We start from the raw sequence: 15,419 nt of genomic DNA on the forward strand, positions 1-15,419 counted from the left end.
TGGTTATGGAAAACGAAGTCCTAGAGGAGAAAAATTGATAAACTATGCACAAGAGTACAATCTACACATTATGAATACTTTTTTCAAGAAAAAAAAGAATCAAAAATGGACCTGGCACTCTCCTGATAAGCAAACGAAAAACGAAATAGATTTTATACTTACAAATTTTCCCAACCGATTCCAAGATGTGCATGTCTTAACCCTACAAGGCACTCAGTGACTCATCGGGAACACTCATAGAAAAGGTTCCCTACACGTTTATTAAAACTGATATAGACTTCTGTTGGGTTTTTGTAGAAACTTTACTAGTATAGCGATTACGTAATACAGATAGTTTGGCATAGATGGCGGTATCGGTCACTAGGCAAAGAACAGAACTTCAAATTCGGGGTGTCGTCGCGAGTTCATTAATTCCACATATTGAAAAAAATATAAAAGTTGTTTTATTGGAGTTTTGGACAGTAAAAAAATTATTGTAGTTTTATAATAGTGTTCACTTTGACTCGGGTAAGTTAGTTTTTGTATTGTTGTAATTTATGTAAGAAAAAAATCCATTTATTTGAACGTTCCAGATACGGTACACTGTGCCTTAGTCTTCCTTTTTACCAATACGTACTATCGGTATTTTACTGACGAATATATATTTTTTTTTTTTTAGATTATGGCTAGAAAAAGATTATTTGAGGAAGAAATTATACATTTCTTGACTATACCATCGGGTAGCGAAGATGGCGAAGATTCTTCTGCAGCCGACAGTGATGAAGATACTGAAAGATTACGATCCACTCTTAGCTTTTTGCCAGAATCACTTAATGACATGGAAGCAAATCAATGTCCTTCTACTAATGAAGATACAAGTCACGAAAACAGACATGAACCAAGCCCTCGACCCAGTACTTCGGGTGCAATTTCAGAGCCCACTGCAGGTATTGTTCAACCGTCACCAACAGCCAGACAATCTTCGACTTTTGTGAGTATTGCCACATCTAACAGAACTAAAACCAAGGTCTCTTGCTCTCAAAGAAAAAAAAGGAAGTTCATCTGGAAAAAGAAGTCTTTTCAACCAGTTCTGCCTCAGTTTACTGGAAACACAATTTTACCGCCATCGATTTCACAATTTGAAACACCCTTACAATATTTTCTATGGTTTTTTGATAATGAATTATTAGAACACATCACAGAAGAAATGTACAAATTTAGCATCCAAAAAAATGTTTCGAAGCCATTTCATATTTCAGTGTCAGAGTTAAAAAAGTTTTTAGGTATATGTTTGACCATGAGCTTAGCACCACTGCCAAATATACGAATGTATTGGGCAAGTGAACTGGGCATACCGTTGATAATGGAGACAATGCCAATTAATTATTTCAAAAAAATCTGCCAGTACTTACATTTTAATGATAATTCATTGCAACCACCTTCAGGTTCGCCAGGCTATGATCGTCTACACAAAATCAGGCCTTTATTGGAAACACTGAAGAAAAAGTGTCAAAGTATACCAAAAAGAGAAGCGTTGTCAGTGTTGGAACACCAACATTAAAATATTTTATTTTTTTTAATTTGTTTGTTCGATATGGCAACATTGTACATCCGATCTTCCTTCTTGTTGGTCACCGCAATAAAGCGACACGAGTCTTGTCCGTTAACTCAAGGAATTTTATTTTACCAGTCCAATACATACAGTCCACTTTACATTACAATCTATCCATTTACATACTTTTTCATGGTCCTTCGAGCCGGATAATTTTCCAAAAGTTTAGTGTGAGTGATGTGCAGTACATAATTCCGCATTGTTCCTTTTGGTTAGAAGACGCTACGCGGGAAGACGCCATCACAGTGCACCGGATAGACGGGAGTACCTACATGTTGCATTCATTGTTATAGTGGCATCATCCATTGCCAATTTACATTCATTTCATTTCATGGTGCGTGTCAATTTTATTTTCAATTCAATTTCAACGATACATGTTCGCGCCTACCTACACGATTCGCGCCCATTGATTGATGCATTGGCGCGGTAAAGTTGCCGATTTTCGACGCGAGAAGCTATTTGGCGCTGTTGCAGCGGCGTCTACGCGCATCATTGGTCCGATGCGCTGTCGTCGAGACTACGACGACAACTTTCGCCCGCCATTTTAATTGTTACATCACAGCAAAGCTGAGTTTCGTTAATTATCGTGTTGCGAGTAATATTGTAAAATAAACATAATCAGTGCGTTACATCAGTGCAAATTACGTACAAATAAGTGTTTACGCCGTCTTAACAAAATGTCTAAAGATAAGGGCGAATCGGAATTCGCAATTGCTGAGTCCTATGATTTGGCCGCTCTTCGACGCAAACGCGCTGCCGTTAAAGGTGTTATCACCAAATTGCATAACGCCCTGCGTGATCCAAGCGCCTCTGAGTTAGACAAACACGCTTTGTGCGTCAGAGAAGAACGTCTGCGATCTTCATTTTCTAAGTGGGAGGACTTACGCCTCGACATTTTAGCGATGGATCCTGATGACCCCGAGGACGACGTTGAAAGTACGTATTTGGAAGCGCTCACTAAAATTGGAAGACTCTCTGTAAAACATGATAAGAAGCCAGTAGTGTCGTGTCAAACTTCAATACATGATCAGGACCCAGTAGTGATGTGTCAAAGTTCAAAACAAAGTAAAATTAAGTTACCAAACGTAGTAATTCCAACTTTCATTGGTAAATACAGGGATTACCAAGCCTTCATTGGGCTTTTTGATGCTCTTATCCATAAAAATAGTAACTTAGAAAGTATTGAAAAGTTATTCTATTTACAATCTTATTTAAAGGATGAACCTCATGAGCTTATTAAAAATCTACCTTTATGTTCTGAAAGCTATGAGGAAGCTCGTAAAATATTAAATGATAGATACAACAATAGGTATAAGATTACAAATGACCATTTAAATGTATTGTTAGATATAAGCCCTATGACTAAATCCACAGCTGTTAATATTAGAAGTTTTTTGTCTATTGTTAAGCAACAGTTAGCTGCATTAAGGAACTTGGGCCACTCTGTTGATCAGTGGGATCCTATCACTCTTTGCATTTTAACAAGAAAATTGGATATGATTTGCAACAGGGAATTCGAACTTGGTAGACAAGAAAAACCTAGTGTAACAAGCCTTATTGAATTTTTAGAGAAGCGAGCATTAGCACTCGAGAATGTGGAACGAGATAAGGTACTGTTGGCTCCGAAGGCTGTCCACGTAGCCACTGTGAAGAAGGTACAGCCTGCCAGCGCTGAGAAGAGCTGCATACTTTGTAAGTCTAACCACAAACTTTTTTCTTGTTCTCAATTTAAATTAATGTCAATAAGTGAGCGAATTAAGTTTGTTACAGCTAATAATCTATGCCAAATATGTTTGAATAACCACAATAAGCCATGCAGGTATAAGTTTAAATGTCAGGTCTGTAAAAATGATCATAACTCTCTTCTCCATGTGGAAGAGGCCCCATCACCAGTCACATTGGTGGCTGGATCTGCTACTGAACAAGTTGTGTTGCCTACAGCACAGGTAAAACTTTTAGCGAGCAACGGAACTGAGGTTTATGTCAAGGCTCTCCTTGATACAGGTTCACAGGTATCCTTTGTGACCAAAGAGCTAGCAGAGTTATTAAAATTACAGATTCAGACTGCCAGTACTCCTGTTACAGGCATAGGCCAAACTTTTAACAATTTAAAGCAAAGAGTAAATTTAGAATTACACTCACTGACACAGAACTATAGCATTTCTGTTGTGTGCTACTTACTTGAAAAAATCACTTCAAAATTGCCGCAGAAGACTTTCAACATTAATAAATTAGTTTTGCCTCCCAATATAGTATTGGCTGACAAGACATTTAATCAATCCAGTAACATAAATATATTATTGGGTGCTGACATTGTGTTTAAGGTGTTGCTGCCGCCTGAGCCTCGAGTTAGCCGGTACAACTGTGCGGGGCATGGGGACATCACAGCTTCACCTCCGTTACTTAATACAAAGTTTGGTCATGTAGTCGCAGGTAGCATTAACTCAGATAATATTTATTTGAAACACAACCAAGCAGTAACCTCCTTATTTTGTGAAACATGTACTTCTAGCTTAAATCATACTCTTACTGAATTTTGGCAATGTGAAAAGGTTCCTGAAACATTTACAGAAACACATTCTGAACATGAATTGTGTGAAAATATATTTTTAGAAAATATTCAACTGGACACACAAAATAACAAAATGCAAGTTGTCCTGCCATTAAAACAGCCTTTAGATTTTATTAATCAGTCTTTAGGAGACTCACTACATTTAGCTTTACAAAGATTTTATAACTTAGAAGCTAGACTTACAAAAGACCCTAGTCTTTATAAATTGTATTCAGACTTCATTAATGAATACATAAATCAAGGGCATGGTACAGTCATTGACATCAGTCAATACAATTTAACAACTGATCCAGTGTACTTCCTGCCACACCACCCAGTTCTTAACTTACAAAAGAAAACAACAAAATGTCGTGTTGTTATGGATGGTTCTATGAAAACCAGCAATAAGACTTCTTTAAACGATTTATTGCTTAATGGGCCTGTAGTACAAAAGGAACTTGTTGATGTTTTGTTACTATTCAGAGTAGATAATTATTTCTTCATAACAGACATAAAAAACATGTTTCGCAATATATTATTACATCCAAAATACAGGTCTTTACAAAATATTCTATGGAGATATAATCCCAATGATAGTGTTCAGTGCATTCAACTAAACACTGTCACCTATGGGTTGAAAAGTTCATCTTACTTAGCAACTAGGTGTTTGAAATGGTTAGCTGAGCTATACAAGGATGACTTCCCATTGGCTGCATTTATATTAAATAACTGTACATATGTTGATGATATTCTTTTCTCAGACTGTTCCTCGGATAACTTGATAGAAGCCCGAGAGCAGCTATGTAAACTATTGAGTCTAGGTAGTTTTCAGTTACATAAGTGGGTGTCTAATTCAGAACAATTATTACAAGACATCCCACAAAATAGACAACATTTTGATGAGGTAGATTTACAAACAAATAATCATTTATTAAAAACTTTGGGCATGTGTTACAATACTCAGTCAGATGCATTTATAGTGTCAAGTCCAAAACCTATTGGTAATATGCCTCAGTGTAAGCGAGAGATTCTTAGTTTTATAAGCCAGTTTTTTGATCCATTAGGATTTGCTGGGCCCATAGTGGTAGGTGCTAAAGTCATCATGCAACAACTGTGGAAAGCTCAAATAGACTGGGATTCGTTACCTGATAAGGAGTTGCTTCAAGCATGGCATGAGTTTTACACTAGCTTAATTTCAATGAAACCACTAATTATAGAGCGTTACATAAGGTTGCACAATAGCAGCTTTGCACAAATTATTGGGTTTGCCGATGCTTCCAGCACTACTGCCTATGGCTGTTGTGTATACTTAAGATGTGTTGACGAGGCAGCCAATGTTAAGGTTTCCTTGTTATGCTCAAAATCGCGCATAAATCCTGCTTCACAAAGCTTATCTGTTCCAAGACTGGAGCTTAACGCTGCTTTACTGCTCGCTAAGTTAGCTAGCAGAATCCATGACACACTATCAACAAAAATAAAAATCCATGATGTGTTTCTTTATTCAGATTCACAAATCGTTTTAGCTTGGCTTAAAACTAACATAAACACGTTAAAAGCGTATGTAGCCAATCGTGTTAAGGCTATAATACAACTCACACATGCGCACACTTGGTCGCATGTTAGCTCGCAGGAGAATCCAGCGGATTGTCTCAGTAGAGGAGTGCCACCTCACGAGTTAGCTGACCACCCCCTCTGGTGGAGGGGACCAACATTTTTACATTCAAGTGAGTATAAACCCAATTTAAATTTTACAATGCCACAAGAATTGCCTGAGGTCAAGGACTCTTCCACATGCTTGAGCGCTATGGTTTGTTTTTCCACCAATATTATTTCAAAAACATTATGTCTAGATTTTCTGGACAAATTTTCAGATATCAATAAAATGCAAAGAGTGTTAGCTTACGTCCTACGTTTTTGTCAAAATGCAAAGTCCAAGGGTAATAGAAATAAGCTCAACTATGTAACTAGTCAGGAACTTAATAACTCTTTGTCAATTATTGTGATGTATGAACAACAAAAGTTCCTTAAGGATGATATTCATGCTTTAATATGTGGTAAGGCAATTGTCAAAGGCAATTTAAAATCTCTTTTTCCTTTTATTGATGACAGTGGTTTGCTGCGTGTTGGAGGCCGGTTGCACAATGCTGATATGCCATATTCGCAGAAGCATCCAATCATTTTGCCGCGAGACTCGCGCGTCACTAATTTAATAATTCATAGTGAACATTTGAGAAACCTTCACGCAGGCCCTAAGCTGACTCTGTCATCATTAAGACAAAGATTTTGGATAGTACATGGTTTAAGAGAAGTTAAAAAAGTTTTATTCAAGTGTACCATTTGTTTTAGATTAAAAGCGGAAGCTTCTAAGCAATTGATGGGTTCTTTGCCTCCTGATAGGGTGAAAGCATGTCGCGCCTTTCAAAAAGTCGGTTTAGATTACACTGGAGCAATATCATTGAAAATAGCAAGAGTTAGAAAGCCAATAATCACAAAGGGTTATGTTTGTGTGTTTGTATGCTTTGTAACCAAAGCAATGCATTTAGAGCTTGCTTCAGGTTTAAAGACGGAGACTTTCATTGCATGTTTAAACAGGTTTATTGCCAGAAGAGGGTTGCCTACTGACATATACAGCGACAACGCTTCAACCTTCAGGTGTGCGGAGAGGCAGTTAGATGCTTTGTACAAATTACATAACTCCATAGAACATCAAAAATTAGTTTCTCAATTTACAGCTCAAAAAGGGATAAAATTTCACCATTTACCTTGTTATTCCCCGACGTTCGCCGGTTTGGCCGAAAGTGGTGTAAAAAGTTGTAAAAATTTGTTAAAGAGAGTGTTACAAAAGGCAATTTTAACTTATGAAGAATTGTACACAGTTTTATGTCAAATTGAGGCCATATTAAATAGTAGACCTTTAATGCCACTATCTAATGATGTAACTGATTATTCCTGCATTACTCCAGGACATTTTTTGATAGGTACTGCTTTAAATACATACCCAGATGCAAATGTTACTGTTATTACTAAATCTCAATTTTGGAAAATATGTAATGATATGAAATTAGAATTCTGGAAAAGGTGGAGTAAGCACTATTTGAATTTATTACAATGTCGACCTAAGTGGCAGATCTCTCAACCAAATGTAAAGATAGGTTCACTTGTTATACTTAAGGACGAAAATTTGTCGCCAATGTACTGGCCCTTAGCCAGAGTAATTAATACCTATCCAGGCGATGATGGAAAGGTCCGTGTAGTTGAAGTTAAAACTTCAAACGGCCATATACATAGAAGAGCAGTAGTGAAAATATGTGTCCTACCGCTAGATACGGAAGAACGGCAGTAGCTGCGCCTATTGGTGTTGTGTACCGACCCCGAGATATGTGTTTACTATCGTAGGGATAGGCGCAGCAACAGCCTTACATACATTTTCGTATAAATAGTATTAAGTTACTTTTTGTTATCTAGTTCTTTCTAATAGAACAAGCACAAATTTAGTGTTTCTATAAAACACAAGTAAGAATGTTACATTTTAAATTAAAAAAAGGGCATGCATAGTTTTTAAACATTTAATGTAAATTTTAAAACGCCTTACATATGTTTTCATGTCTGTTAAGTGTTGTACTGCTATTAACAATCTGTAATTGTAACTTGTAGTGCAGTTCTAACTTCACTTTATGTACAATGCATGGCAACTACATATCTTTATATTTAATATTATATATTATGTCATTCTACTTATGTACCTATTATAGTGTACTCACGGTATATTAAGTTTGTAAAATGTTTCACATAATATAACCTTCTTTTGCCCCGGCAATATGTTGGAACACCAACATTAAAATATTTTATTTTTTTTAATTTGTTTGTTCGATATGGCAACATTGTACATCCGATCTTCCTTCTTGTTGGTCACCGCAATAAAGCGACACGAGTCTTGTCCGTTAACTCAAGGAATTTTATTTTACCAGTCCAATACATACAGTCCACTTTACATTACAATCTATCCATTTACATACTTTTTCAGTCAGTCGATGAGCAGATGTGTGCGACAAAGGCTTCAAATTTTCTACGACAATACCTTCCGAACAAGCCACATAAATGGGGGTATAAGCTGTTCATACTTTGCGATGATCGTGGGTTTGCTTACGACTTTGAAATTTATTCGGGGATGGAGAATGATCCTAATCTTAGATCCTCAACTGAACCAGACTTAGGAGCAAGCGCAAATATTGTCGTACGTCTAGCAAGGTTCATACCCAGAGACCAACAATATAAATTATACTTTGATAATTATTACACATCGCCAGAATTAATTTCATATTTGTCAAAACAAGGTATACAATCATTGGGAACCCTGAACAAAGGTCGGTTGGGAAAAGATCTAAACATACCATCTCTAAAAGATCTGAAAAAAGATAAGATCGATAGGGGATCCTCCGAGGAATGGGTGGCTAATGTTGATGACACAGAGATTGCTACTATAATGTGGTACGATAACAAGCCAGTTGTGCTCTCATCATCGTTTGTGGGACGAGAGCCAGTACATCAAGTGAAGAGATATTGCAAAAAAGCTAAAAAATATATTTATGTTGATTGTCCTCAAATAGTGAAAATTTATAATCAGCACATGGGAGGTGTCGATCTGCTCGACTCATTTCTGGGTAAATATAAAATAAAAATAAGAACCAGAAAATGGTATTTGAGATTATTTTACCACCTTCTAGATGTTGTGGTTATAAATAGTTGGTTGCTATACAGACGAGTTGGAGAGCAGAACGGGACACCAACCCCTCTAAAACTGAGAGACTTCAAGTTTGAAGTTGCAAAAAGTCTCTGTATGTCTGGTCTATCGATGAACAAGAAAAGAGGTAGACCATCATCTGCGTCTACTGAAATTGAGCTGAAAAGGACTAAGCGTAATACTGCAATCCTGCCTCCTCCTGATGTCAGAAGTGATGGGTTTGAACATTATCCTATTTGGGGTTTGAAACGTCAACGCTGTAAATATCCCGGATGCAAAGGCAAAACTTTCATTACATGTGAAAAATGTCGTGTGGAACTTTGCTTCTATAAAGATAAAAATTGCTTTCGGAATTTCCATCAATAGCACTGTTATAATTTTATTTCGTTTATTATATTTTTTTTTCTTTTTAAGGGCTTACAATGATAATTATAAAACATGTTGTATTAATCAAAGTGGGGTAGTCCATTTGTACTGATTCGATGCCAAAAAGTAGTATTAAGGCACAATGTACCTCAGCGGGAACCAAATAAAAAAAATATATTTCTACGTAAATATTTGGTTTTGATTTTTTTTATTATTTTTCCCGGACTTCTTGTGGTAAACTATATAACATACATTTTACTCGAAAAGAAAAAAAAAATCGTGCCTTGTAGGGTTAAATAAAGTTATGTTTCCATCAGACCACAGATTGGTTAGATCCAAAGTTCTACTCACACCAATGAAAAGAAGCCGTATAAAATACAAGAAAGCTACCATTGCACTCAAAAATCCAAGTGAAATATGTCTCTACCTGGAAAATCTTAAAGACAACGTTAAAAAAATTAACCTGGGTCCAGCATGCTCGTCTCAGACTCTCTATAACGAACTTGAAAAATGTATACAAGATAGCATGAAAATTGAAAAAATCGACAACAAAAGAAATGTTAATCATATTCTTACTGAGGAAACATTGAAACTGATAAGACAACGACACCAACTGCAAAATTCTAAATCCAAGACATGCGTAGACAAGAAGAAGCTTAGCGAACTCTACAAAAAAGCAAACAAAAGTATTAGAAAAGACTATAATAACTACAGATTAAGGACAATCGAGAAGCATCTATATACGAGCGGAAGTTGCAAACGCGCATACAAGGAACTCCGCACACACAAAACATGGATACCCAGCTTGACTCGAGACTACTTGCACGGACAACAGAGATAATATACTTGAAATAGCAACTAATTTTTACAAAAATCTTTATAGTATAAATTCAGAACATGAAGACTTGGAAGAAATTCATTTTTACTCGCAGAGAGAACCTAAAGCAGACTGGCAAGAAGACGAAATAAAAGAACAAATAGAAAAATTTAAACCAGAAAAAAGCCCAGGCCCGGACGGTATACCAAATGAAGCAATAAAAGTAGCTGGAAAGCTGCTGGTTCCCATAATAACAGTACTTTTCAATATTATAAATAAAGAACAAAGAGTTCCAGAACAATGGACAAAGTCAAAAATTATTTTACTGTACAAGAAAGGTGACCCGAAGGACATAGCCAACTATAGACCTATCAGTTTGCTGCAGTGCTTATATAAATTGTTCTCATCATGTCTCCTAAGTCGAATATCAACAAAAATTGACAATAATCAACCAGTAGAGCAGGCAGGTTTTCGCAAAGGTTTCTCAACAGTTGACCACATTCAAGTCCTTGACAGCATAATAGAGAAGTATAGAGAATTTCGAAGACCTCTCTACCTTGCCTTTATTGACTATCAAAAGGCATTTGACTCTATCTCACATATCTCTATCTGGCAGACATTGAAAGAGAATGAAATAGACGAACGATATTGTAATATAATACGCTTCGTCTACGAGAATAGTACAAGTAGAGTTAGCTTAGAGACGTGTGGCCCAGAAATAAAAATAAATAGAGGAGTAAAACAAGGCGACCCTCTCTCTCCGAAGCTTTTTATTGCTGTGTTGGATACAATATTTAAAAAACTAGATTGGAGAGGCCTTGGTTTAAAAATACAGAACAACAACTTAACGCACTTACGTTTTGCTGACGACATAGTACTGTTCTCAGAATCAAGCCACCAACTAGAGAAAATGATACAGACTCTTCACCAACAAAGCTCACGAGTGGGACTAGAAATGAACTTGCAAAAAACCAAAGTTATGACCAACTCCGCAAAGTCACCTATAAAACTCGGTAACGTGAGTCTAGAATATGTGGATACGTACATCTACCTTGGAAAACAAGTTTCATTTCACGCCAACAGCAATATGGGAGAGATATCCAGAAGAATAAACGCATCTTGGCAAAAATTCTGGAGCCATAAGGAAATATTAAAAGGGGACCTGCCGCTTGCTCTGAAAAAGAAAGTAATAGATGGCGTAATTCTTCCCTGTCTCACCTATGGCGCACAAACTTGGACATACACGAAAAAGGTAAAAGAAAAAATAAGAATATGTCAATCGGCCATGGAAAGATCAATTTTAAAAATACGAAGAATACAAAAAATTAGGAACAGCTTAATTAGACGGAAAACGAAACTGATAGATTTCCTACACCACTCCATGAAATTAAAATGGAAATGGGCAGGACATTTGGCCAGAACTACAGACGGAAGGTGGACGAAACGAGTCGTAGTGTGGAAGGGACCTGTAGGAAAGAGAAGAAGGGGAAAACCACAACAAAGATGGGTCGATGACATAAAAGGAAAAGCAGGAGAAAACTGGTACAACAAGGCAAAAGACAGAAAGAACTGGTTACAAATGGAGGAGGCCTTTACCCTAGAGAGGGGTTCTCATTCAAAAAAAAAATTAATATAAATAAATAAATAACAAACTGATAATGAAATTAATATAAATCCATAAATTGAAAATACTTAATTAACATACTTTTATAATTTGAATGCGAAATGAATAAGAATCAATGAATTGCATGAAACTAAACAAATAATGTAGCATGAAATGAGAAATTTATTTATTCAATAAAAGGCTTTTTTATTTTATTTATTTAGTTATAATATACATACATAAAAACTACAATAGATAAACAATATACATAAATAAATAGGTGCAGCGATTACCGAAATGAGTGAAAACGCGATTTTAAATACCCTCGTGACTCAAGAAAAACCTGTATACCCGCGATTTGAAACTAGAACGACTTGGCGATGTCCTGATGGACTCAGGAAGTGAATTCCAGAGCCTAACAGCCATAACGGCGAAAGGATTGGAGGCAATACCTGTACGGTGAAAAGGGATAGCAAGAGTTAACTTATTTGAAGAACGTAGGACTTTTTCGTGAGTAGAACTTAATAGTTGGAAGTCTTTTTTAAGATAGTCTGGGGCAAGCTGATTATTGAGAATGGAATAGAGCTGACATAAAATGTGAAGATTTCTACGGTTACGGATGGGGAGCCATTTTAGCTGAGAACGGTATTCAGAAATATGATCGTACTTCCGAAGGCAGAATAACGGCCTCTGTGGCTCAGCGGTAGTACGCTTGTCTGTGACACCGGAGGTCCCGGGTTCGAATCCCGGTCAGGGCATGATGAGAAAAGAACTTTTTCTGATTGTCCTGGGTCTTGGATGTTTATCTATATAAGTATTTATTATAAAATATAGTATCGTTGAGTTAGTATCTCGTAACACAAGTGTCGAACTTACTTCGAGGCTAACTCAATCAGTGTAATTTGTCCCGTATATATTTATTTATTTATTTAATACAAACCTGATACAATTGTTTAGAAGACGTTCTAATTTGTTGAGATGCTCTTCAGTTAAATCCAGATAACATACATCAGCATAATCAATTATAGGCAGAAGAAGTGCATGGGCAAGCAAAATCTTCGTCTTTGTTGGAAGAAAATGTTTTAAGCGTTGCAGATAATGCAGAACACTGTAAACTTTTCGACTGGTTGCAACAACGTGTGAATCCAAATGTAAGTTGGTATCAACATGTAAGCCAAGGTTTTTAACAGTCGTACTAAATTCAATTATAGTTCCGTCAAAGATCAGCGGTGGCAAAGTGTTAATGTCAATATTATTAATCTGATAGAAACTGCCAACTACTATAGCCTGACACTTTTTAACATTAACAGTAATGCCAAATCGATTAGACCAGTATAGAACTCCATTTAAGTTTTGATTCAGCAAATCAATGGCCTGTTCCATGTTATCAATATTCGTCTGTACATAAAGCTGCAAGTCGTCAGCATAGAAGTGATAGAAACAGTTAATATATGATGAAAGCAAGTTTATGAAAACTGATAACAAAATAGGAGACAAATACCGCCTTGTGGGACGCCAGCTTTCAATTCGCACCAATCTGATTCATCCGTACCGTTACGAACCTGTTGCCGGCGTCCATGAAGATAACTGGAGAACCAAGAAATCACTGAAGAAGAGACGTTGCAACGGGAAAGGGTGGCTAAAAGGATATCAATGTCAACAGTATTAAATGCGTTACTAAAGTCTATTAATACTAAAATTGTGACTTGCTTATGTTCCATGCCCGTTCTTATGTCTTCTGTAACTCGAAGAAGTGCAGTGGTGGTACTATGCACCGGCCTAAAACCAGATTGATATTTGTTTAAAAGGTGGTTATCAAGTAGATGAGAGTTGTTTTGATAACTGGTTAAAGGCAGATGCTTCTAGAACCTTCGATAATAATGAAAGTATGGAGATAGGACGTATGTCATTCAGATGAGTAGGGTCTGGGATTTTTGGGGGAGGACGTACATAGGCCATGAGCCATGAAAGAGGAAAGATTTTCTGAGAAACTGTTATTAATAATATGTGTGATGATAGGGAGGACATAAGAGAGGATTGGAATTAACATCACACGATTTATTTGATCTGGACCAACGGCATTAGAGGAGATGGAATGAATGATTTTGTATACGTCGTCTTCAGTGACAGCTGAGAATTCAAATGGCCTACCGTCGGGAGAAGACGAAGAGATCGAAGCTAATTTTATATTTTCATCTAAAAGAGGAACTGAGGAAAAATGATTATTTAGCTCATTCAAAGTGAAAGGGAATTTTGAACATGATTTCTGTACTTTACTTATACCCTGAGAATTAAGAAATTTCCACATATTAGCTGGAGAAACATTTTCTATGTTGTCAGAGAAATATTGGCGTTTTGCATTTCTACAAAATCTATTGCAGAGATTCCTTGCAGCCTTATATAAGCACCAATTCTCGTTAGTACGATCCCGTTTAAACTTTCTAAAGACACGATTTCATTTTCTCATGGCGATACGTACCGCCTCCGTGAACCATGGTGCAGGAGGGCGCTTTATTTTGATGGCACGTACGGGAGCATGTTTATCGTACAATGTTAACACTTCATTATTAAAGCGAGAATTTTTTTCATCCACTGTATTAGCCGACAAAACCGGAGACCAATCTATCCTCGCTGCATCAGATGTAAGAGCTTCATTATTTATTTTGGAAAGGCAACGGAGTTTCATTATGGTTGGTTTTGGTCTTGGAACTTTAATTTTATAGGAAACGTAAATAAGATCGTGATGAGAGAATTCAGGAGCGGGCGCTTGACCATGATTGGCAACAAGACCAGCTGAAGAGGTAATGATCAAGTCAAGCAAAGAGGGATCATGTTCTGTGAAGTGTGACAAATTGACTTGTATCAGAATGAATGTCATAAAAGGTTGAAGCTAATTGACCTTCCTTCCGAGCTGCTTGAATGTAGTGACAGAATGTGTCAGAATTCTAGTCATAAAATTGTAATTGATAGGTTTTATAATAATATTATTGTACAGGCCCTTAAAGACTCGGCTTCATTATCCTGGCTGAGGCTCACGGGCTGGCTCGGTTAAAATTCCAAACGTGGGTTTTGCTGGGAAAACCTAAGTACGGTATTGCATACAAAGAATTGTGTGAATCTCGCAAAGTATTTAAGTCTCGTTAAAAGTGGTGCCAGGACCATGAGACTCAGATAAAAATGGACATTCTGGCCTCTCACCATTCCAAGAAGGACTTCCGTTCATTTTCGAAAAATACGAACCGCTTGCAATGTAAACCGAATCAGCCCGTGAGCGTTGGCGGTGTTAGTGATCCCGCGAGTATTGCTGATCTTTTTGTTGATCATTTTACTATTAAGTCGCCTCTCGGCCCTTCACAGTCGATACTGAATGTTGCGTCCGACGTGAAAAGGGAACTGTCTTTTTCAGTTCAGGATATAGCTCTGTTGGTGAAATCGATGTCCCGGGGTAAATCACCTGGCCGCGACGGGCTCAGCATTGAGCATCTCAAATTTGCGGGTCCGCATTTGCCGCGAGTTCTATTTTTACTGTTTAATTTTTGCTTGGGTCATGGGTACATGCCTGAGGAAATGATTCGTACAATAGTAGTACCTATAGTGAAAAATAAGACAGGCGATCTCGGGGATAAATATAATTACAGGCCAGGCCAGGCCGTTGGCCACGGTTATATCTAAGGTATTTGATGGCTTGCTTAGTATCCGGTTAAACAAATGTGTAAAACTGCACGATAATCAGTTTGCGTTTAAACCTAA

At 37.0% G+C, this 15,419-nt stretch overlaps 2 protein-coding genes and 1 long non-coding RNA gene across 3 annotated transcripts; all 3 read left to right on the forward strand.

Annotated features, from left to right (window-relative positions):
- The first annotated feature begins 201 nt into the window (after positions 1-201).
- On the forward strand, positions 202-1,195 carry LOC132904237 (uncharacterized). Its single transcript, XR_009657551.1, has 2 exons — positions 202-507; positions 659-1,195. It is a non-coding gene; the product is annotated as an uncharacterized LOC132904237 (long non-coding RNA).
- Positions 1,196-1,912: 717 nt separating this feature from the next.
- On the forward strand, positions 1,913-4,841 carry LOC132904039 (uncharacterized). Its single transcript, XM_060953965.1, has 3 exons — positions 1,913-2,527; positions 3,161-3,283; positions 3,916-4,841. The coding sequence occupies exons 1-3, from the start codon at positions 2,269-2,271 to the stop codon at positions 3,930-3,932; spliced, it is 399 nt and encodes a 132-aa protein (XP_060809948.1). The 5' UTR covers positions 1,913-2,268; the 3' UTR covers positions 3,933-4,841.
- Positions 4,842-5,041: 200 nt separating this feature from the next.
- On the forward strand, positions 5,042-8,153 carry LOC132904038 (uncharacterized). Its single transcript, XM_060953964.1, has 2 exons — positions 5,042-5,866; positions 6,252-8,153. The coding sequence occupies exon 2, from the start codon at positions 6,292-6,294 to the stop codon at positions 7,483-7,485; it is 1,194 nt and encodes a 397-aa protein (XP_060809947.1). The 5' UTR covers positions 5,042-5,866; positions 6,252-6,291; the 3' UTR covers positions 7,486-8,153.
- The last annotated feature ends 7,266 nt before the right edge of the window (positions 8,154-15,419 follow it).

This window comes from Amyelois transitella, chromosome W (genome assembly GCF_032362555.1).
Source record: "Amyelois transitella isolate CPQ chromosome W, ilAmyTran1.1, whole genome shotgun sequence".
Lineage (NCBI taxonomy): Eukaryota > Metazoa > Arthropoda > Insecta > Lepidoptera > Pyralidae > Amyelois > Amyelois transitella.